Source organism: Pleurodeles waltl, chromosome 9 (assembly GCF_031143425.1).
Source record: "Pleurodeles waltl isolate 20211129_DDA chromosome 9, aPleWal1.hap1.20221129, whole genome shotgun sequence".
NCBI lineage: Eukaryota > Metazoa > Chordata > Amphibia > Caudata > Salamandridae > Pleurodeles > Pleurodeles waltl.
The window spans coordinates 585092766-585115785 of NC_090448.1; the positions used below are offsets into that span (position 1 = coordinate 585092766).

Consider the following 23020-nt stretch of genomic DNA (forward strand, 5'->3'; position numbering starts at 1 on the left):
TCCGTGCTTCCGGATGCCTGACGTGGAGCTGTCTCAGATGCATTCTCTCTCAGCGATATTCCGCTCTCACAGGAATTTGTTGGAGGCCCTTGTCCCTGGATTGCGACGGGACTGCGTGGGCTGTGCGGGCCAACGTAGGCCACTCCAAAGGAGTCTCTCTGAACTCCCAACAGGGCCACGTCCTAGACTTGTGTAACCCCAAGAGTGGATGGTCCAAATGATCTGGTCTGCTCTCACCGGCAGGCGTCTGGTTCACGGAGCTCATGGCAAGTGTTCAGATGATAAGTTTCTACGTTGCCAGACATGCCTTGTCAGCATCGGTTCTTGTTGCTGACTGTCTCCACTCAGGTGGTGCTGTGCTCCTCCTTCGATGATTGGGCGATGCACCTCATCATGATGATGTTTTTTCATTGTTTTGCAGATCATACAGGTGGCGGCGGCTTCGTCAGTGAAAGGTTCACTTGGACGTAGTGGCCACGGCAGGTCTTGTGTGGCCTGTGCAATCGGCGTCGGGGATGCTATCACAGCCAAGCAGCCGGTGACAGGACGGTCGTACTGGGAAGCGTGGGGGACCACCCGCAACGCTGTCTTCAGTGAAGTCTGCTCACCCCGGTGACTGTCTTGTACTGATGGGTGCCTCCTCATCTGCTCGCACGAGTCCTCAGTTGTGTCACTCTACTTCCTTCCACTTTCACACCTGCGATGGAGTTGATCTGTGGTGTGACCGGTCTGTCACACTCCTCTCCTCATTTCTTGTTGGCATCGTGCCACTCTCTCTTCTCTTTGGTGTGGCGTCGTGCCACAGGTCACATGTTGCGGCACATGGACCTTGCGCTGCACCTCTGCTGGTACATCTTCCTCTTTATCCTAGGCGTGGCGTTGTGCCACCGGTCGCATGCTGCTTCACACGGACCTCTTACTGCACCTTCGCTGGTGCATCTTCCTCTTCGTCCTCAATGTGGCGTTGTGCCACAGGTCGCATGCTACGTCACATGGACCTATCACTGCACCTCCTCTGGTGCATCTTGCTCGGTCGCAGCCTCTCACAGGCTGAGTCCTGCGGGTAGGACATGATCTGCTCTTCAGGCAGACCTCTCCCGGTCTGGTCCGTTCCCGGATCCTCTTGGTGGACCTCTCTCTGGCAGGAGGATCCCCGCTCTCTTCCTCCTTCTCTTCACTCGAGGGCGCCATTCTTGCGCCTCGAGGCTGCGCTGTTACGGCGCTCACTCCTGCCATCTGCTCTGGCAGGGTCGGTCAGTTCAGATGACCTGCTCACTGATGGGCCAACAGTGGCCATCTTCCGGTGCTGCGCGGCCAGCTGATGTGGCCTCTTTTCCCGTGCGTTACGTCACGCTCTCAGGTACTCTCTCCATCTTCACTTTTACCCATGTCGTCACATTCTCTGGCGCAGCTCTCTGTGCACGCTGCGCACGTGTCAGTCTCTTTTTTTTCTTCTGGGCGTCCTGTGGCAACGCCTGTCATGTCCCCTTCTTGTCCTGCGGTGATGTCCATCACTGCTGGGGCATGTGGCGTTCTTTCGGCGGTGGCAGCGGACGGCCGCCAGGGGCTGCGCAGACCATGCGCGCTCTCTTCGTACCTCACGTGGCACTTGCGTCCGTTTCTCACCGTTGCAGCTTGGCTGGGACAGCTGCAGTCTTCTTCTTCCCTTTTTCAGCGTCGCCCGTGTCGCTTCCTTCTTCCTCGCCGTTTCCGTCTTCTGCGCCGTTTCTGTCCACGGGCGTACTCTTGATTTGGAGCAGTCACTTTCTGAAGGTGCTGCTGTAAACTTGCTTTCATCCAAGCTTGTTTTATCTTTAAAACAGAAATAGGGTGCAATACCAACTCTGGCCACTGGATGCCAGTAGTGCACTTTTTTTTTCTAGCTTGAAAGACAGTCTTTCCTGTTACCGGCCTCGTTTGTTTGAACAGATGCCGGTGAGGAGGGCATGCTGCTGTGAGGACTTCGTCATGCTGGTGGGGGCTGCAGGTAAGTGCAATTTTATTTATTTTCTATCTTCTCTTTGTTTTTTTTTTCCTTTCTTTCCAATTTTTTTTTTCAACCTGCACAGCCTCGTTTGAAGAGGCATGCAGATGGCACCAATGTCAGTGAGGGGGGTGTGGGGTCGCTCCGGGCACAGTTTTTTTCCATGGGTGCGTGTGAGCACCTCACTTCTTTACTGGTTTGTTGGGAGGTGGGGGCGCGGCCCTGGGCATCTGGTGCGTGTCTGCACCATGTTATGTCCAATTATTTCGGTGCGTGTCTGCACCTCATGCTTGAATTCCTGCCAGGACAAAGGGGGGGCAGCCCCTGGGCATTTTCGTTTATTTTGAGGTGCATTCCAGCACCATCGGGGATCTCACGTTGCGGCCGCAGCAGTCCTCCGTGCTGCGGCCGTTTTTCTGGCATTTTTGGGGTGGGGGCGGCCCTGGGCATTTTCTTCGGTGCGCGAGTGCACCATTCTTAAAAATGAAAAGGGGCGACCGGCCCCAGCCACCCTTTGCCAACTTCTCCTCACGGCGCACGACAGCGCCACTTTAAATAGAAGAAAAGGGGAAATCGGCCCCGGTAATTGTCTTTATTCTTGGTGCCCGATCGCACCATGTACATCACACGCAGCTACAGCAGCCTGACACGCTGCGGACTGCCTTCTTTTCTTGGGGCGACCGGCCCCGGACATTTTTGCCACTTTCTCTTCACTTTTTTCACGGCGCGCAACAGCGCCTTTTGCCCATCTACTGCGCGGACCCCGCAGCCCTGCGGGCGCGTTCTATCTGACTCTGGGGGGGGGTGGGCTCAGGGCAATTTCTTCAGGGTGGCACAAGTAACCCAGCACTGCGCGCCTCACAGCGCTTTACGTATTTTCGGCACCGCAGCCTTTTGGCAGCGCTGCGGGAAGCTGTGATCGACAGCACTCACCCCCTTCTTTGGCACCAATGGAGCTGGGGCTGCGACGGCCTCACTTCTCCTCTTTCCTCCACCGATTAGGTTAATGTCTGCAACCACGTGGGGTTGCAGATCCCACTCGTCGCCAATGTAATGTGGGGCCCTAGGCCCTCATGCTGGTAATTAGGGTGACGCAGACACGGTGGTAGGGTGGTATTAAACTGACCTCAGGCACATGCGCCCGGCCCCTTTTATTGGCAGGGTCACCTGACTGGTGACGCCTGTGTTGGGTGGGTGTGTGTTACATATGTAAGACCAGCCCTCAGCAGAGTGGCTGGCAGAAAGACTAGAATGAGTCCAGCTGGACTCTACACAGAGGAGCCACGGCTAGAACTTCTTATTGATGCTTGTGGTGGGTGGTGGGGGGAGCTGCGTGCCTAGGCTCTAACTGGCTTTTCCTGGCTTCCTCGGACAAGGATTAATTGACTAGTGACCGTAGCTGAATTAATGTGGGTAGATCTCAGAGTACGTGCCTGCTGTTTGTCCCTTGCTGCCTCCATTATTACCCTAAAAAAGCAAAAAATAAATGAGGATTTAGGGGCTCTGTCGGAAGCCTGGATTCTTCTATCCTGACCCAAGGAATCAAGAAACGTGCTGGGCAGCTTGTGGCAAGAGCAAATCGAAGCCCACACTCCCATTAAAAAGACCAGGATGCCCTTTAATTCTTCCAGTCCTGATGAGGCCCTTCAGCAATTGAGCCACCAAGGGACGGGGAAATTCGTTGAAGTTTTTTTTAATTTCAAGAGTGTTTTTTGGGGATTTTATACAATAGGAAAATTAAATACCATAAATGAAAAGAAATAATACATTGAATGATACCATCAAAACAAATGGGAACAGTAGTTTAGGATATAGCATGAGGAGTCGGCCCACGTTTATAAAAGTAGAGGGCAGAGATAAGTGTATTAGTTTGCAATGGTGAGGCGAGGTTAATCAGTGTATGTATTGTGATGGAGAAGTTTTTGATATTGTGATGAATGATTAAGGTACCTCAGCTGTAGGTGAATGAGAGAGTAAAACAGAGGAGACGAGAGAAGTGAAGAAGAAGGTGATAGGGGTGAAAAGTAGGGAGTACATGGGGAAGAGGGTAGGGGGAGGAATGGGTGGGAGAGTGGGGAGAATAGGGGGAGGGTGGGAAAATGAGTGAGTGCATGCATGAATGATCAAGTGATCAGATGTTTGTGGTTACATAGACGAGTGAGAAATAAAGTTGTCTAGTTTGCAGCAGAGTTTATCACTCATCATTAGTTTTGTCTTCAAATGTAAGTTTAGTGAGTTACAGGTAGTCCTGGTGAATTGGATCTGAAAGGCATCAAAGTTTTAGAGCAGGTGACAGGCTGCCTGGTGGAATCACCACAGGTTTCCTCAGTAGCAGTGCCAATGGTAATGGCTGAAACTTCAGACACCTTTAAAACCTCCAGAGTGCCAGCTACTTCTCCTTCTCTCTCTGCCCCTGGCCCACCAATCTTCGGCGAGGCTTGCCAGGTGGAAGCGCCTGGTAGTGCTAAAGACTATCCCCTGTTCTCCAAGGGAAAAGCAGATTCTGGGGCTATCGACCCTACACAGACAGCTACCTCTAGCACCAGCCCTGTCACTTTTACAGACACAGCTGACCGTTCCCCGGGCTACAATCCCTCAGGTGCCTGTGCCTACCATCATGGAATGCTATCAGCAGGAGGTGCAGCTGCAAGCTTCTTCGGGTAAGTTAGTAACTATGCAAATGGACCCCAAAATCATGCTTAATATGATACTCGATGAGATAAGGGATCTTAAGGCCTCACAGGCTATTGAAGTGGCTGCTTTACACACAAGGCTTACAATAATCAAGGAGACTATGGGCCACATGTACGTACGTTCTGCGACTTGCAAATCGGTTGCAGCGCTACTTGCGACCGTGCAAAAAGCAAAATGGTATGTACCAATGCCATTTCGGAGTCCCAAATAGCAATGCAACTAATTACCGAATCTCAAAGATTTGCGAGTGGATTTTGCGACTCGCAAATAAGAAATCGCAAATTTGCGACTTGCATACCGGATGTACAAGGCAGTCGCAAATTGCGATTAGTCCCAAATAGGCCATTTTCCACACCCAGATTAGCACTGATTCCAAACAGGTGGTAATCAGAACCAAAGTATAAAAGCAGACCCAGAAGGCATCTGGATTTTTCAAAATGACTGCACTCTATGTGATTGCATGGAGGAGGCGAGTCCAGGCTGCCCAGCAGAAGAGAAGGAAGAGGCAGAGACAGGAGAGAATATACAGAACCAGGCAGACCATATTCCAACAGACTGATGAGGAAATATATGATAAATATAGACTGAGCAGCACAGTCATCTTAGAGATCATTGAACTGCTGAAACCACACTCACAGGAAAGCCCAATCCTGCGCAGCTCCATCCCCACACATGTGCAAGTGCTGTGCCCACTGCACCACTTGGCCTCGGGTAGCTACCAGGGGGTGATTGCTGTTGCTGGTGGGGTGCCCCAAAGTGCCCTGTCACGATTCTTTAGACGGTTCTTAGATGCCATACTCGCACACATGTTCAGATACATTTACCTTCCCAGGAATGCAGAGGAAATACACAACATCAATTTGGACTTCTACAGAATTGCAAACTTTCCCCATGTAATAGTGAGTATGGACGGGACCCATATACCCATATGTCCTCCTGCAAATCTGGAATATGTGTTCCGCAATAGGAAATGTACTCGCTCTCTCAACCTCCAGGTGGTATGTGATGGCCATAATGTCATAGCTGATATTGTGGCAAAATTTCCAGGGAGCACACATGATGCATACATTTTCAGGCACAGTGGGATACACCAACGCCTAGAACGTGGGGAGTTTGATGACGGATATCTATTAGGTACCGTGTAGTACACACCAATGTCAGAAATACGTGTCACTACATAACCATGTGAAGGGATGCTCATATCTGCTGTTTTGTTACACAGGTGACAGTGCATATGCTCTGAGGCCATGGATACTCACCCCATACCTAACACCTGCCAATCAGAATGAGAGGCGCTACAACATTGGACATCGGCGCACCAGAACCGTCATTGAAAGGACCTTTGGCATGTTGAAGTCACATTTTAGATGCCTGCACAAAAGTGGAGGTGCACTCCCGTATGCCCCAGAGACTGCATGGAAGATTGTGGCTACATGTGCCATCCTACACAACATAGCAACCAGACGTGGGCTACATCTCATCCTAGATGACACAGATTCGCAGAATGAGGAGCAGGAGCCACCACAACGACAGCCTGGGGATGGTAGCATCGCAATGGAGGGCAGACAGAGACGGGATCACATAGCAACTCATTACTTTGGCAGGTAAGTGCCAACTGCAACAGCGCTCACAAATGTAAGACACATACCCAGGATGTAAAAAACAAAAATATCCTTTAATGTCAGGAGTGCATAATGTAAATGGTTGCGTATAGCATGCAGTCAACTATGTAACAAAACACATTCCACTCATGTGCCTTAGGCTAATCCTAAAACATCACACCCTCCTACGGCTACAACCACCATGGCTTGTGCCTGGTTGGTCCACAGATGTCCGGCGCAGGATGCGGGCATCTGAGGCAGAAACACTGCTAACACTTCATATGTCCTTACTGTCCTGAGGGGTGTCAACAATACCTCAACAATACCTCTTGCTCCCTGGGAGGTATGAATGAGGTCTACAGCAGCAGTAATGCGCCCTAGTCCCCTTGCCACATCTCCAGCAAAATGCCCTAGTTCAACCTGGAACGTGACAGTGCGTCTTGGCAGGCAGGTAGTTGTGGTGGGTAGGCGGCCAACTGACTGACTGAGCCGGTCCAAATGTGCAGCTGTGTTGCGCCTTACATGGGCCCGATCTGCCACCATTTCCCTACATAGGTCAGTGATGGCAGTGGTGAGGTTGACCATGTTGGTGTTCATGTTGGATAATTGAGTTTCAACATTACCAGATCCCTGTGTGAGGGTCTGTTGCATTCGGTGCAGATTCCGGTTCATCATCCGCATTTGTTTGTTTTGCAGGCAGTGACTGCTGAGTAGGGATGCCTCCAGTTCAAGTAATTGTTGTGTAGTGACATCCTCCTCACCTGCATCATGTGTCAGACGACACCTCCTACGCCAAGGCCCTGCTGTTCCCAGTGGCCGACTCTCACCCATCTGTGACCCGGGAGTCAGGTTTACTGCCTCACTGTCCACATCTGTCTCCTCTGTTGTCTCATGTGCATGGGGAACAATAGGTGTGGTGCTGCACTCCCCTGCGAAAATGCTGGCTGCCTCGTCTGCTTCCATGGTGGCATTGTCATCTCCCTCCACACTGGGGCCATCAGTGGATACCTGAGGGAGACCTGTGGGACACAGGGGAAACACTGTCACTGCCTCTTAGATGTTTGGCTTATCAAAATAAATATTCCTCAAATATTTGGCTACTGTACTACATTACCCATAATGCACTGAACTTGAGGAGGGCATTTAGGCATGGAACTATTTTGATGATGCATGCTTTTGTGAACTGTGGTTGTGTGCATGGTGCCTTGAATAGTGTACATAAGTGAGATTTGCAACTTACTTTTGGAGGTTCCAGGTGCTGAACTGTCCAGGTCCCCAATTCCAGCAACAGCCTCTGGCTCCAGTGTGGTCTCCACCATGCTCTCTATTGCTGTGGGTGGGGGTACTGTGGATGGTCCCCCACCTGTTCCATGGGCCTACTTCATCCGCTCTGCAACCCTTTCCTTGGTTCTTGACCTGAAGTCATACCATCTTTTGCGCACCTCCTCGATGGAGCGGTGACTGACTCCAATGGCATTTATCTTACTTTGTATGTCCAGACATATCTTCTTTTTTTGTAAGTCAGGGACACTCATTGCTGCCTTCCCAATAGGACCTCATGGTGTAGGCTGCACTCCTCAGTGAAGACCTCCAACTCTTTGTCAGAGAATTTCAGCTTTCTCTTCCTCCCTACAGTGTTTGCCCCCTTAGTTTGGCTTGCCATGGCTGCAGTTGCTCCTCACAGCTGGGCCTCTGCTATCAGTCCTGCTAGACTCCTCCCACTTCTATGGGAGGTACTTCCTGATTCTGAGGTCATCATCCAGCACCAGAAAGTGTTATTTCTCTTTTCTTTTGCACACGTTCGCAAATCACAATTTGCGATTCCGGGTTGCAAATTCCGATTCGGTTAAACCCCCAGGAGCAATTTAGGAAATCGCAATTTGCGATTTTGCAAATTGCAATGCGACTCTGCACCAAATCGCAAAATTGATTTGATATTTTTTCGTACATTCAGTTGTGCGAGTTGGAAATTGCGATTCGCATGGAGTCGCTATTTCTGACTCACAAATGTTTAGCTTTGTACATGTGGCCCTATATCCCTTCATCCAGAAAGGCTCAAGGAGGCGGAGGCCAAAGTGTCGCAATTAAAAGACCAAGTCTAATTTATTCAAAAAAAGTCACAAAGGTTGAGAAGCAGAATTTGTCTTTTGAGGCCAAGCTTGAGGAACTCAAAAATCATTCTTGACACTCCAATTTGCGTATTGTGGGGGTCCCGGAGGGCTGTGAGGGTTAGCAAGCTCTTCAGTGGGTCAATTCCTTTATCAGATCTCAGGTTCTTCTTGATCATTCTGAAGATTTATCTATCACAAGGGCCCACTGCGTACTGCCCCAAGGCCCTACTAGCACAAACTTCCTGCACACTATTTTGGTGAACTTCATGGACTATGGGATCAAAGAAAAAGGTGTTATCAGAGGCTATCAAGTAGAAACAATTTTCCACACCAGAGATCCCCCAATGTCGCAATTTTTCCAATATGACTGTTTCAGCGGCCCGAAGAAGGAAACCTTTTCTGAATCTCATGTACTCATTCAGGGCCAAAGGCTTGCAGGCATCAATTGGGCAACAATCCAAGCTGAAGGGTGTCGCCGGTGGGCAATTTTATCTTTTCAACAAGGTTGCGGAAGTACAGCAGCTTATGCAGGTGGGTTCCAATGTGCCCAGTGGGTAAATTAAAGTGTCAATTAGAAGCTCTCAGGACTCACAACTATCTATGCCTATGATTACCTACTTAATCATGTCTCAACCTGGTTGAGTTATCAATTGCATACAATTAAGTTGTAGATTCTGGCTAGAGGGCTATTTTTAATCTTATCAACATTGTCAAGGCACAGAGGCCTTAGTAAGAGCTTTCTGATTGTCCAGTGTATCTTAAGGTGTAAATCTATGGCATATGTTTTATTTAGCTCAGCTCTGCTTAGAGATTCAGCTTGGTTAATGGGTTTACTGATTGGATTGCCCAAAAAAAGGCATGAAAAATAAAGAATTTCTAGCTTTACAATGGCTTGTAGGGGACGGAAGATCACAGTCGCCATATGGTGCAAAGTCATGGCACCCAGTACAGGGTGCTGCATTGCAGGAGGGGTAGTGTGAGCAAATCTCCTCCTGCTAGGGGGAATTTTTTTGTGGTTTCTTTATTTTTGTTGTTTCACATTTGTGGGGGGAATCTCCCTTTTTGGGAGGATGGGTGGGTTTTTTGGGGAGGTGGGGTTCAGGCCGTATAAAATTAGCTAATTTGAGTATAAGTCTGTGTTATTGAGCACAGATCAGTGCAAGGTCGCCTTCGAAAAGCAAGATGTAATTATTGATAATGGGAGTGAAATCAGATGTTTCTTGTAATGTAAACGGTATGTCAAACAGACAGAAATATATGGGAGTGTTAAGTTGGTTAGGGGCTTTCCGTCCAGATGCTATATTCCAGCAGAAAACTCATTTTAAGACCAACAGCCCAAAACTCCATAGTCCAAAAAATTATATGCAAACTTTATTTTTTGCTTTCGGCAGGTCTGGCGGTAAGAGGGGCGGGGGGAAGACTCAATTTTTTGGGGAATAGGGTTAGACAGGCATGTCTGTTATGTCATTCGAGACCCACAGGGCAGGTGGCTATGGTTGAAGGTTCAAGTTGACGGTACTCCACTAAACCTGGCTAATTACTATGCTTCAGAGGTTATTGACCCAGTTGCATTGTCACAGATTTACAAATTGGCTATGGGTGCTGTTGGGCCTCTGGTTCGGTGGGGTGATTTCACCTTTATTCAGGATTTAGTCATGGATACCTCAAATAAAACAAAAAAACAACTCAAACCAAACACAAAAAAGCTCCTAGATGCAATTAAGCATGATTTTGCCCTATTGGACCCATGGAGGTGTGACCATCCCAGTACATGCAATTTACTTGTTTTTTCATGACGATATCACACTTCTTCCTGCATTTACTTTTTTTGGTTTTCAGCTGTACTGAGAGGCTTGATTCTGACATCTAGGCAAATTCTTTTTCCGACCACTCGTGGTCTCAATTACGATTAAGGTGGAGGCGTCTAGGTATGAGAGGACCAGGTGGCAGCTGGATAGGTCTTTGTTTTCTGATGAGGCATGGCTTGATCGATATGCGCCAGTTTATTCAGAACTTCTTTATGTTAAAATCGTGGTACTGCCTCCGATTTTTTTGCATGGGAGACTTTTAAAGATGAGACAAGGGGTCATATAATCGCTCATCAGGCTTGGCAATATAAGAATTGTAAAAAATAAATTGCTTGTCTCCAAGCGGCTGTTGATCTAGCTTCATGAGTCAATTAAGGAATTAATGGGTCTCTCGTTGCAGTTGAGAATTTTACAAAAGCTTAGGATAAATTGTGGGATTATTTTTACCTTAGAGGAAATTGAGAGCTCAAGGGCATATCAGCAGAGATTGTATGAAGAGAGTCAGCAAATAGAAAGATTTTTTTGACTTGGTCCTCTCGGGTGAGGTTCGAAGCCTCAGTGGTTAGAGAACTAGTTGACTCGAACATGGGTGGAATAGTTTCTGGTAAACGTCAGGTCTCCGAATTATTTTTGCAGCACTATAAAGCGTTGTACGAGCCTAACTATCAGACTACAAAGCTGCAGTTATCTGAGTATTTTCGAACAATTAGCCTTTTATGAATGACCACCTCCCAGGCCGAAAAGCTCATCACCACCATTTCCCTTAGGGGAGTACAGGAAGCTCTCTCTGCTATGCCAAACGGGAAGATGATGTAAATTCATAATGCCCTATTAGTTTACTCATACCTCTCCTCTTGCTCAAACCCTAATTCATGGTGATCAGACGGGTTTTGTGGCTGGTCGGATGATGGCTACTAACACCGCCCTTTGTCACTAGGACTAGGGCTAATTTGGCTATTGAGGCCCCTACAGCCGTTATGTCCGAATTGAAAATGTTCGCGACTATGTTATTCTTTACTTGAAACCTGACAGGGAGAATGTACAGAGGGCATTGGGGGAATTTTTACAGTTTCAAGATATTGGGGGCTATAAAATTAACCAGAGAAAACCGAACTGCTTCTTTTTAATACTCCTGTTAGCAGTTTCCCTCTCCCTCTACAGCAGCAAGCTCGGTCTCAAGCCCCAGTTCAGTATCTTGGGATCTATGTGATCAATAATGTTTCCCAGATGTTTTAACTAAATTTTCTCCGAATGATTCATAAAATAAAAGGTCTTTTGGCTAGATGGATACTTCTCCCATTGGCTTTGATTGGTAGAGTGGCGCTTATGAAAATGTTTGTTCTCCCGCTTTTACTGTTCTTATTCTCGAATAGTCCATTAAAATAAGGAGGAGATTTTTTTTGCGATCTTGACACTATGTTTCGACAATTTGTATGGAACCATAAAACACCTTGGGTGAAGTATTCATTGCTTCAGCTAGAGACTGCAAGGGTGGGTTGGCTCTTTTCATATACATACTTATTAAGAGGCAGCTCTTTTAGATACCGTGACCAGAACAATGGTTGAGGGAGCAACGTTTGACACTTTTTATCAGATGTAATGATAAGGGAGGAAGGTACACGGCTTCAGGTTTTCATTAAGATCCGGAAACCACCACCACAAAAAATAAAAATAAAATAATAATAAGCTAATACAGGGCTGGAGTGCCTCGTAATTATTTTACCATTCCAATCAAATCGTATCAGGTTTTACACTTTTGAATGAGGGCTTACAACTTTCAGCATCAGATACTAAATTTTTGTATCATCCTGGGTTAAAGGAGATAGGACAGTTTTTACTCCAGGGTAAATGTATGTCCTGGTAGGAGATTTGTGCAGGATGTGGTGTTTCATGCAAAGATTTCTCATTTTTTGAGATCCCATTATTCTATTTTTTTTAAGTGATATTTTATTACCATACGTAACTATGGCAACCCCTGCAACTGACCAGCTCCCTCCCATTTATCATGGCCTTTGGCAGAGTGTAGAGTGGGGTTGGCTGCATGCAGGGCTTTAAGTGGGATGAAAAACTGGGGGTCTCTCAAAGAGGTGAGGCTGATGTAATAAGGACGTGGCTTAAAAACATGCAAGCTAAAAACCTGTTCTTAGCACAGTGTGCCACCCGACTGGTATTCTGCTGCTTCTTTCTGTTGTTGTATCCAGATATTTAATACAAGTAATATCACACCCAGCACAAGCCAGAACTTTTGACTTTGTCAATGGCTGTTAGTTGCGTAAGATAAATAAGCTACAGCTTCTTGTGTTTAAAATGCTTCAGTTTTGAAATGAGGCTGTGAAAGACCTGTAACACGTTTCTTTGAAGTTTCATCGAAGGCAGTGAAGGGTGGTACTGCTGCTGAGTTTTTTAACCCCGAGAGAAAGGGCAAAAATGGAGAGCCCGACAGGGACCCGTCTCAGCACCTGCTTTTAAGAACTGCCAGTGCTGAGCACCAACAGGACCCACCTGCAGGGAGCCAGCCTGGCCCTTTGCTCCGTTGGGTCTCTTGTGAGAGCAAGGGAGTCCAGCTGGATTGTGGCAACCGTCACAAAATGTGTCTTTTTTTTTTTTTACTTGGCCATTGGGCATCGGTCCAGGACCCCCCAAACACCAGGTCAGGTGGTCAGCATACTTCTACCATGCCGCCTTACACCTTATTTCTTTATTTTTTTAAATGGCAGTCGATCAGAAAGCAAGCTCTCAAAGAACCCATGGGCGCATCTTGCCTCCCAGGAAGTAAGATGGCAGACAGGAAAAAGCCCTTCCCCAATCCAATTAGATTGCTTTATTATTTTAAGCTTCATGCTTGCGGGACTCCCACAAGAGGTCCGCAAACCCAACTGTCCAGATATATCTATATTTTTTGCATTAATTTCTCAAAGATACTGAACGGATTTACACCAAATCACAAAAAATACACACTTTCTGGGTAAAGATCTAGCTTTCTGATAAATCTGGTGTAATTCAGTTCAGCCGTTTGGACTTTTGTACTATTAAAAAATCCCTATTGTAATTGCACGGGGAAAATGCATTTTGGGACCCTCCCTTTTTCTCGCAGCCCATCCTTTAAGGGTCACCTGAAAAGTCTGTCCGGAATGAGTCTAGATAGATGGGACTTTTTTCTCACACATATTTGCTGAAAATGTTTAAATCTGTCTTTGTATGTGTGTCTTTATATATGTATCTAGGGTGACCACCCGTCTGTAAATTTCACGGACTGTCCGTAATTTCGCCCTGCTGTCCGTTGTCCGTGATGAAAGCTTTAACGGAAAGCATTTGTCACCTAAAGGGCAAGGGAGGCAGGGCGAAATTACCAGCAAAGGAGTTTCCCCAGCTGGGCTGGAAGGCAGGGGGTCTCCTGTGCTGCGAGGGAGGGAGGGGCAGACAGATAAGAAAAGGCCTTCTTGCCAGGGGGTCTCCTTCCCTAAAGACATGCAAATGTGCCCAACTGATAAATCTGCAAATACAAAGGGGCTTGAAAACCTGCATTGACTTTACTAAAAGGAGTCACTTGAAGTTTTCTGGTGGCAAAGAAATTTCTTTCAGAGAGGTATTGTAATGGTGTTCCAAGGTGAGCTGTGGAGTGTGTGGTTTTAATGGAGTGTTATAATTTTTTTTTATCCTAGGTATAAACTGTATATTATTCAAATCTGTTTTTGAGAAGCACTTTTTTTAAATTTAACCGAAATTTATTTGCGCATTTTGTAGCAGCCTTTATTATGATGTAATTGTATTTTTCACAGTTCTTTCAGGTACCTTGGTACCTCATAGTACTAACAAACATTGGCAAAGGCAATAGGTCTCATCTACGAAAGAGTTATTGGCTTTGCTAATGTGTTTTAGCCATTAGCCATGTTATACACCAGAGTAGCTGCTGTTCAGCATGGCTTAAAGCTAGTGGCATAGTGGTGTGGAGTGGAGTAGAGCAGCATAGGAGCAGTGGCGTACAGCCCAGTGGTGCAAAGTACAGCGCAGTGGGGTACAGTGCAGTTGTTTAGAGTGCGTTAGCGTAGAGTGCAGTGGCATGGAACAGAGTAGAGTGGCATAGAGTGCCATACATTAGACTGGCAGAGAGAGCAGTAGCATAGAGTGGTGCAGTGGCATAGATTGCAGGGAGTGCAGTGGCGTAGTGTAGAGTGGTGTAGAGTAGGGCAAAGTGCTGTACAGTGGAGTGATGCAGAGTAGAGTGGCATAGAGTGCAGCGGCATAGAATGCAGTATTACATAGTACATTGGTGTATAGTACGGTGGTGGAGAGTGCAGCAATGCAGAGTAGAGTGTCAGTGCAGTGATGTAGAGTGGAGTAGAGTGGCACAGAGTAGTGGCGTAGAGTACAGTGGTACAGAGTAGAGGGCAGTGGCGTACAGTGCAGTTGTTTAGAGTGCATTGGCGCAGAGTGCAGTGGCATAGAGTGGCATGGGGTAGAGTTACATAGAGTGCAGTGGAGCAGAGTGGCATACAATAGAGTAGCAGAGAGTGCAGTAATGCAGAGTGGTGCAGTGTCATAGAGTGCAGAGTAGACTCAGGTGGCATAGAGTGTAGTGGTGTAGAGAGGTGCAGAGTGGAGTATTGTAGAGTGGTGTAGAGTAGAGTATAGTGCCTAGAGTGCAGTGGCATAGAGTAGAGTGGTGCAGAGTAGAGTGTCAGTGCAGTGGTGTAGAGTGGTACAGAGAACAGTGGCATAGAGTACAGTGGTGCAGAGTAAAGGGCAGTGCAGTTGTTTAGAGTGCACTGGTGTAGAGTGCAGTTGCATAGAGTGGCATTGGGCAGAGTAGAGTGGCATAGAATGCAGTGGAATAAAGTATATTGGTGCAAAATGCAGTAGTACAGGGCAGAGTGGTGTTGAGTATAGTGGCGGCCAGAGCAGTGTTGCAGAGTGTCAGCTTGCAGTGGTGTAGAGTGCATTGAACTAGAGTGCAGTGGTCAGAGTGGTATAGAGTACAGTGGCGTAGAATAGATTGTTTCAGAGTAGAGTGCAGTTGCATAGAGTGGAGAGGTGCAGGGTAGAGTGCAGTGGCATAGAATGCAGTGGCACAAAGTAGATTATTTCACAGTAGAGTGAGGTGGCTTAGAGTGGAGAAGTGCAGGTTAGAGTGGAGTTGCATAAAGTGGCATAGAGTGTGATGGCATAGAGTAAAGTAGTGTAGAGTGCTGTGGCATAGAGTGCAGAGTAGATTAAATGATGTACAGTGTATTGATGTAGAGTGCAGGGGGCATAGAGTTGAGTGTTACAGAGTAAAGTGCATTAGCATAGAGTGTATTAGCTTAGAGTGCAGTGGCGTACAGTGCAGCGTTGCAGAGTGGCAGAGAGTGGAGTTGTGCAGATTAGATTGGTGTTGCCTAGACTGGAGTGATATGGCGTGCAGACGAGCAGAGCGCAGTGGTGTAGAGAAGCGCAAAGTGCGGTGGCTTAGAGTACAGTAGTACAGAGTAGAGTAGAGAGGCATAGTGTGAAGTAGCATAGAGAACAGTGGCATAATGTGGAGTGGTTCCGAATGGAGAAGAGAACAGTGGCATGGAGTGGTGTAAAGCGGAGTGATACAGAGTAGGGTTCAATTCTGATATATTCTGAAGTCTATTTAAATGTTGTTATGTGATAGAAAAAACTCTTTCCTAACCCCAGTATCCAGCAAGACTGTTGCATAAATCCTCTCACTTTGAAGTCAGAAAACGGAAAGTAAACACTAAGTTCCCACTGAAGACAGAGCCTGACATTTGACTTTGTTCTTTGAATGCACAGCAAATATGATAAGATAAGAAGAAGATTTACAGGCCTGTTTACAGAAAGGGAGCACTCGGCAGGATACTGTAAATAAGGTTTTAGCAAGGGAAGGGACGAATTCAAGCTGCATAGCCTAAAACAAATAAAGCCAGCAAATTCAAAGCAACAAATTGTGAGTTACAAACCACAAGGCCAATGGCAAGCAACGGGCAGAATGCATTCACAAGGAAGCACTATAAATTTACTTAAAGTGACAGCTGTGGGATACTTTGTGGGGAAAGTCCAGTATTTTAGTCCATATCTTGCAAAGGTTTGACTACATTAATCACCCAGGTAGTATGACAAGAAGACCTGGAGTGGTTTCCATGTTGCAGGATAGGTCAGTACACCCATTCTATCAGTTTGCCACCATTTCCTATGGTACAGAGCTTCTGGCACACCTCTTGTAGGGTTATTGCTAGGTAGCAGACATGAAATAGGGCATTTAATTATTATTTAAGGTGGCTGTAAGTAAGGAGTTGACCGGGGTGAAGATGGTAGTCTGCCACAAGGGTTTGGAAATTTAGTAGCTCACTGTTCAGAAACAAAGTCCCCAATTTTAAGACACCTGCAACATGCCACTGATGGAGTTGCTCTGAGCACAGCCATCCTGTGCGAGTGGGAAGGCTTAGCAAAGGTAGTGCAGGAGCATAGGGTTTCTTCGTGTCAGTGAGTTTACAGGTTCTGGCAAGGCAAGAGAAAGCTGTGCATGATAACCCCGGATGGTGATCCGTAGAATGGTCAGTAGGAAACAATGAGCAGTGCATTAAGCCTTCCTTAAAAGTCTTTATGGATAAACCCCATCTCATGCAGGGAGGTGGACAGAAAGCCAGTGAGCCACCCATTGGACATCTGCAGCTGAATAAAAGCATTCTAAGTCCAGAAGATCTAATCCACCGCAGTCACAGTTAGCTTTAGAGTGGAAAGAGCTCCCAATGGCGCCGCAGCGACCAAATCAGATGTGTGGCCTGTCTGAAGAAGGAATGAAGGACGAGTGGCGGAAGTTTTGCAAAATAATACTATCATTGGGGTAGCACACCATCTTCGCTAGTGCCACATGGCCTCTATAGAAAGCAGATGAGAAGACCAAAAAGCAAACTGGGCTTGGAGGGACCGTTCGCTCTGCCGAGAATTTCATCCTGGAAATCAGTGTAAGAATGGTAGATATTAATCACTAGGTACCAAAAGGTAACTGGTTCCCAGTTCAATCTGAGATCTAATTGTTTATGAAGGCGAAAACAGTGCCATATGTTAAAGAAACACAAATTAAATTTTAAAATTTGTAAATTTTGTTTGTGCAATTTACATCCCAAATATTTTGAAGATTCTATGTGTACTTGACACTTAGGGATAACCCAGATCTCTAGTTTGGCTTTTGCTCAATTTCAAAACTATATAAAGACATAGACTAAGCGGGCAATTGCCTTGCACAACCTTGCAAGGGGTCTGGCCCCTGCTCACCCTTCACAAGCACTAACAGCGAACCATTGCACCAGAAGAGTTTGCCAAGTTAGATGGGTGTCGATTGTTCAACCACTTGACAGTGCCCCTTCTGTTTCGCTCCTGTGTGCAGAGACAACTCCCCAGGTATCCAATACCTTCAAATAGTCTTGGTGGACCCATCTTGTCTGATTTTAGGACTTTTCCCACCTTGTTCTTCTCTTCTTTATTTATCCAGTTGTTAGCAACAACCCTTTGAATTACTTGCCGTTGATCTCTCATTTGATCTCGATTTCATCCTACTCTTTTATTATCTTTGATTGGTAGTCCGGGCTCCCATTTCTGAGATAAATGTAGAGTCCCAAACATACACTCTAGTGCAGTGAGACTACAGACAAGTTATGGGTACATCACATCCTGTCATTAGGTGTGAGACTGTCACCCACACCATCTGCCCTGCCTCTTTAAAAAAAAATTAGGTTGAAAGTCCATGGGCGGTTGGGGTAAGCCAGATGTTTTTGTTCAATTTGTTTAAACTAGCATAAGGTTAATTACCTTAATGTTTCCCAAACTGTTTGCCAGGGGTTTTGAAATGTTCAGAAACATAATCAAAATGTTGCTGTTACTTTCTCTTCAGGAAAGATTGGGTAGATTTGGGTAGGGGTGATGGCCTTGCCGTGAAGGGCATTAATTTACTACTGAACAAGCACATAATGTGACACCTAAATGTAGCATACCAGGAGGCAATCACAAAAGGTCCACAGTGAATAAATAGTGCTATGTTAAAAAAGAGTAAATAAATGCACTGATAACACAGTGAGGCATGGCCACTCTTGCTGGGTCTGTAAAACTGACGTTTGTTCTTGAATTTTTGTCCTGAATTTTGACTCTTTGTCCTGAATTTTGACCCTTTGTCCTGAATTTTTTACAGTCCTGTCCAGAATTTGCCTCAATGCCAGGTGGTCACCCTATATGTATGTCAGGTATAGATATCTACACACATACAGTCAGGTAAACATTTTAAGAAACAACACTGCTTTGCAAGGAAGCAGTTCGATATATCAGTGTGTGGCAAGGGTCAATGTGCGTTTTTCCTGTGTCGACTACCAGCGCGTTCTGCAGCTATGTTGCTGGTGCACGGGGTTGGAGGACTCTGGCAGGACAAATAGAAATGGGACACGGGCCCTCTGATCCTTTCTACAGCCGCAACTAGCAGTGGGCAAAGGCCCTCTCACCCTCTGTTCACATGCAGATAGTCTGAATATATATGGGCTATTTAGCCGTTCAGACCTCTCAAATTTCCCTGTTTCATGCGTAACTCTCCCAATCCAAGTGTTATCGTTTCAATGTTTGATCTGTATACTGTCAGTCCAAACAAAAAATAACACCATGACTGCACGCCTCAGAATGCTGGTTTACTACGGCATGGACCTGGGAATCTTGAAAACTCGGGACAATCCCATCCTTCGTCTCGGTTCGCTAACGACAAATATAACTCCTATCCCAAGAGCCCGCCTGAGACACTAACTTTTTATGCATGAAAACAGAAAAGAAGTTCACCTGCAACAAGGCCTGGATTAAAGTCTTTCCACGGAGCTGCAAGATGTTTCCGACCAGTGGCAAGGCAGTGGGGCCAGGGGGAAGATGAAGATGCTGCCTCTTTAGCTTCTGCCGCCATGCCAGCATGCACGCTAAACCAAAAAGAATAAGGAAAGTTGCTGTCCCCCCCAGCAACTCCATTGCCTTGGAAAGCTGACTGTAACAACTTCGAAACACCGCACTTAAGCGGATAAAAAACAGACAAACCCGGAAGAAGCCCAAACTAAGCTGAACCCACACAACAAAGACATCTGCATACAAAATCAAACAGTTTATTTGTTGGTCTTTATTGTACCGCCCCCACCCCGTTTTCCCAATATACCTCATTAATTTTACTATCATCTATTTTTTTGCCCTCTACCTTGGCAGCGCAAGACCAAGTAAGCAAGCATGCTTTGGGGCCGAGTCGGTGGTGTCTCGATGCATTTTTGGTACGTTTAAAATGAATGTTAATTTGTAACCAACTCTGCTATTGAAATCATGTTGTCAGTACACACAGGATTCTGGAAGATGTACATTAACCAACTGACCTTTCAATTACACAAGAATTGTGTGGATTTTACCCAGTGTACTTTTTCATTGAGATTATTCGAATCTGTGATCTTTTAGTTACAAATAGAACTCTGTCGTCGGTCTAATAGCCCACTGACTTATCTAGGGTTGAAAGAGTGATAAATAGATTACGTTACTATTCCGCAGCGGTCGAAGTGCATACAAAATAAGAGAACTTTGATCCTTAGCTCAATAGAGCGGGGCAAGCGAGCTAGGGTGACCACCTGGCATTGATGCAAATTCTGGACAGGACTGTAAAAAATTCAGGACAAAGGGTCAAAATTCATCAGTTTTACAGAGACACATGCAAGAGAGGCCACGCCTCACTATGTTGTCAGTGCATTTATTTACTCTTTTTTGACATAGCATTATTTATTAATTGTGGTCTTTTTGTGATTGCCTCCTGGTATGCTACATTCAGGTGCCCAGATTACGTCCTTGTTCAGTACTAAATTAATGCCCTTCAGTACTGTGTGAAGGCCATCATCCCTACCCAAATCTACCCAATCTTTCTTGAAGAGAAAGTAACAGCAAAGTTTTGATTATACTTCTGAACATTTTAAAACCCCTGGCAAACAGTTTGGGAAACATTAAGGTATTTAACTGTTTGCTAGTTTAAACAAATTGAACAAAAACATCTGGCTTACCTTAACCGCCCATTGACTTTCAACCTAAAAAAAAATTAAAGAGGCAGGGCAGATGGTGTGGGCGACAGTCTCACACCTAATGTCAGGATGTGAGGTACCCACAACTTGTCTGTAGTCTCACAGCACTAGAGTGTGTGTCTGGGACTCTACATTTATCTCACATGAGTCTACTATGCACTCTATGACACTGCACCACTCTGCATTACTGCACTCTCTGACACTCTATTGTATGCCACTCTACTCCACTGCACTCAGTGCAACTCTACCCCATGCCACTCTATGCCACTGCACTCTGCACCAATGCACTCTAAACAACTGCACTGTATGCCACTGCCCTCTACTCTGCACCACTGTACTCTATGCCACTGCTCTCTGTGCCACTCTGCTCCACTCTACATCACTGCACTGACACTCTACTCTGCAACATTGCACTCTCCGCCACTGTACTGTACACCAATCTACTATGTACTACTGCATTCTACGCCACTGCACTCTATGCCACTCTACTCTGCATCACTCCACTCTGCGCGACTTCACTCTACAGCACTATACTCTGCACTGCACCACTCTACACTACGCCACTGCACTCTCTGCCACACAAGTCTACTCTGCATTCTATGCCACTGCACCACTCTACACTACTGCACTCTCTGCCACTCTACTCCACTGCACTCTATGCCACTCTACTTTTGTCCCACACCACTCCATGCCACTGCTCTCTAAACCACTGCACTCTACGCCAATGCATTCTAAACAACTGCACTAGACCCTGCCCCACTGGGCTCTACGCCACTGCTCCTATGCCGCTCTTCTCCACTCCACACCACTATATCACTAACTTTTAGCCATGAAAAGCAGACACTCTGGTGTATAACATGGCTAAAACACATTGGCAAAGCCAATAACTCTTGCATAGACTAGACCTATTGGCTTTCCCAATGTTTGTTAGTACTATGAGCTACAAAGGCCCCTGAAAGAACTGTGAATGTGTAAGTCCTTATTTAAAACATGCGTTCAACTCCTAGTCAGGGATAGTAATCACTATCTAAATACAATTACATCATATATAGGCTGCTACAAAATGCACGAATACATTTTGGTTAAATAAAAAAAGTGCTCCTCAAATACAGATTTGAATAATATACAGTTTATACCTAGTACTAACATTTTTTATAACACCCCATTAAAACCACACACTCCACAGATCACCTTAGAACACCATTGCAGTACCTCTCTTAAAGAAAATATCTTTGCCATCAGAAAGCTTCAAGTGACTCCTTTTGGTTAAAGTGGATGCAGGTTTTCAAGCCCCTTTACATTTGCTGATTTACCGGTTGCCCACATTTGCATTTTGTTAGGGGAAGGGGACACCCTGGCAAGAAGGTCTGTTTCTGTTCTGTCTGCCCCTCCCTCCCTCTGAGAACAGGAGACTCCCTGCCTTCCGCTCCAGCTGGGGAAACTAATCTGCCCTTAATTTTGCCCTGGCCTCCTTTGTCCTTTTGGTGAAAGGCTAAAATTATGGACAAATGCCATCAGTTAAGCCTTCCATCACGGACAACGGACGGCAAGGCAAAATTACGGGCAGTCCGTGAAATTTACGGACGGGTGGTCACACTAAAGCGAGCAGGGCCGGCTTTAGCTCTGGTGGCACCCGGTGCAGCAATCATTTTTGGCACCCACCTACCCCATGGCCACCTCCTCGGATTCCCTCACTATCACCCGGCAAAAGTTCCCCATATCTCCATAGCCCCTCTCACATACATTTCTTTTATTTTAAAGCGCAAGTAAAGGCTGGTTTTACTAATCCACTCAGTTACTCACATCAAACATAGTTCTGTTCTTTGCAGCAGGCATAGTAAACCTCTGCGCTACTTTATATTGAGTCAAAACTGCCACTGGAAAAAACTCTGATCTCTCTCTCTAGCAAGAATTTTAATCACAAGAGTTATCTTGGCATTTTAAGTGTTTCCTGAAGGCTGGACGCACAGGAAATTTTCAGCGGGTGCTTTTGAATCACAAGTTTCGTAAGTTATTGTGAAACACAGCGCCCCCCTGAGGTCAGCGCCCCTCCCCATCCAAGTCAGCACCTGGTGCGGCCCACCGGTCGCGCCGCTCTAAAGCGGGCTCTGCCAGTGAGCGTGGGGACGGGGCTGTTGTAGGATAATCTGGGCCCTAAATTAGGTGCAGGAGGGCATGATAAATTAATGACTCACACGCTGGTGTGTGATTGACACAAAAAAAACAAAAAGCAAGCACGTCCGAGGCACTTTTATTACTTTTCCCCTTCAGCCATGGCCTGCAACCTAGGGAGCATAGTTGAAGGGTAGGCAAGTCAAACCCAACCGCTCATTGCGCAGTGGGCTCAACCACAGACGCAACATAACATTCCTCTTTTACCCCAAATAAAAATTAAATAAAGTGACTAGTCACTTATGATGAATATTTGCAACCCCTCCTGAAAATTTGGTCAGCATCAAAAAAGTCATGGAGAGAGAAACAGGAAAAAAGAGAGAGTGAGAAAACAAAGTGTATGCAAGAAAACAACGATTCAATTTAATACAAAATCCTTCAGGCGAAAAGATCGCATGGGAAAAGGTCGCAGATGATATCTCCCAGTCCCTTGGCGAGTGGCTTCTTCCCTCATCTCATCTGGTCTCACCAGCCTTGGGTGGCTACTGGAATCGGACAGCACTTCTGGATCAGAGAAAGAGGGCCTCCTCGCAGCTTAGGGCAAACTCACAAACAGAGACAATTCTGGTGGTCTGGGGAGGTCAGTCAGTGGGACTTC

General features: G+C 46.2%; 1 protein-coding gene and 1 long non-coding RNA gene across 5 annotated transcripts in view; both read right to left on the reverse strand.

Annotated features, from left to right (window-relative positions):
• The window catches only part of LOC138259695 (cytochrome P450 2G1-like), a 394952-nt gene extending 375699 nt beyond the window's left edge, over positions 1-19253 (reverse strand). For 2 of the 4 annotated variants that reach the window (XM_069207584.1, XM_069207587.1), the window contains exon 1: positions 18995-19253. In XM_069207584.1, the coding sequence (XP_069063685.1) occupies positions 18995-19174 (180 nt within the window). In that variant the 5' untranslated portion in view covers positions 19175-19253. The remainder of the gene's footprint in view (positions 1-18994) is intronic. The other 2 variants (XM_069207588.1, XM_069207585.1) reach the window with 2 other exon arrangements.
• Positions 6335-7572, reverse strand: LOC138258678 (uncharacterized). The gene is made up of 2 exons (XR_011198495.1): positions 7520-7572; positions 6335-7298 (listed from the first exon to the last, which is right to left on the reverse strand). It is a non-coding gene; the product is annotated as an uncharacterized lncRNA (long non-coding RNA).
• Positions 19254-23020: the final 3767 nt, after the last annotated feature.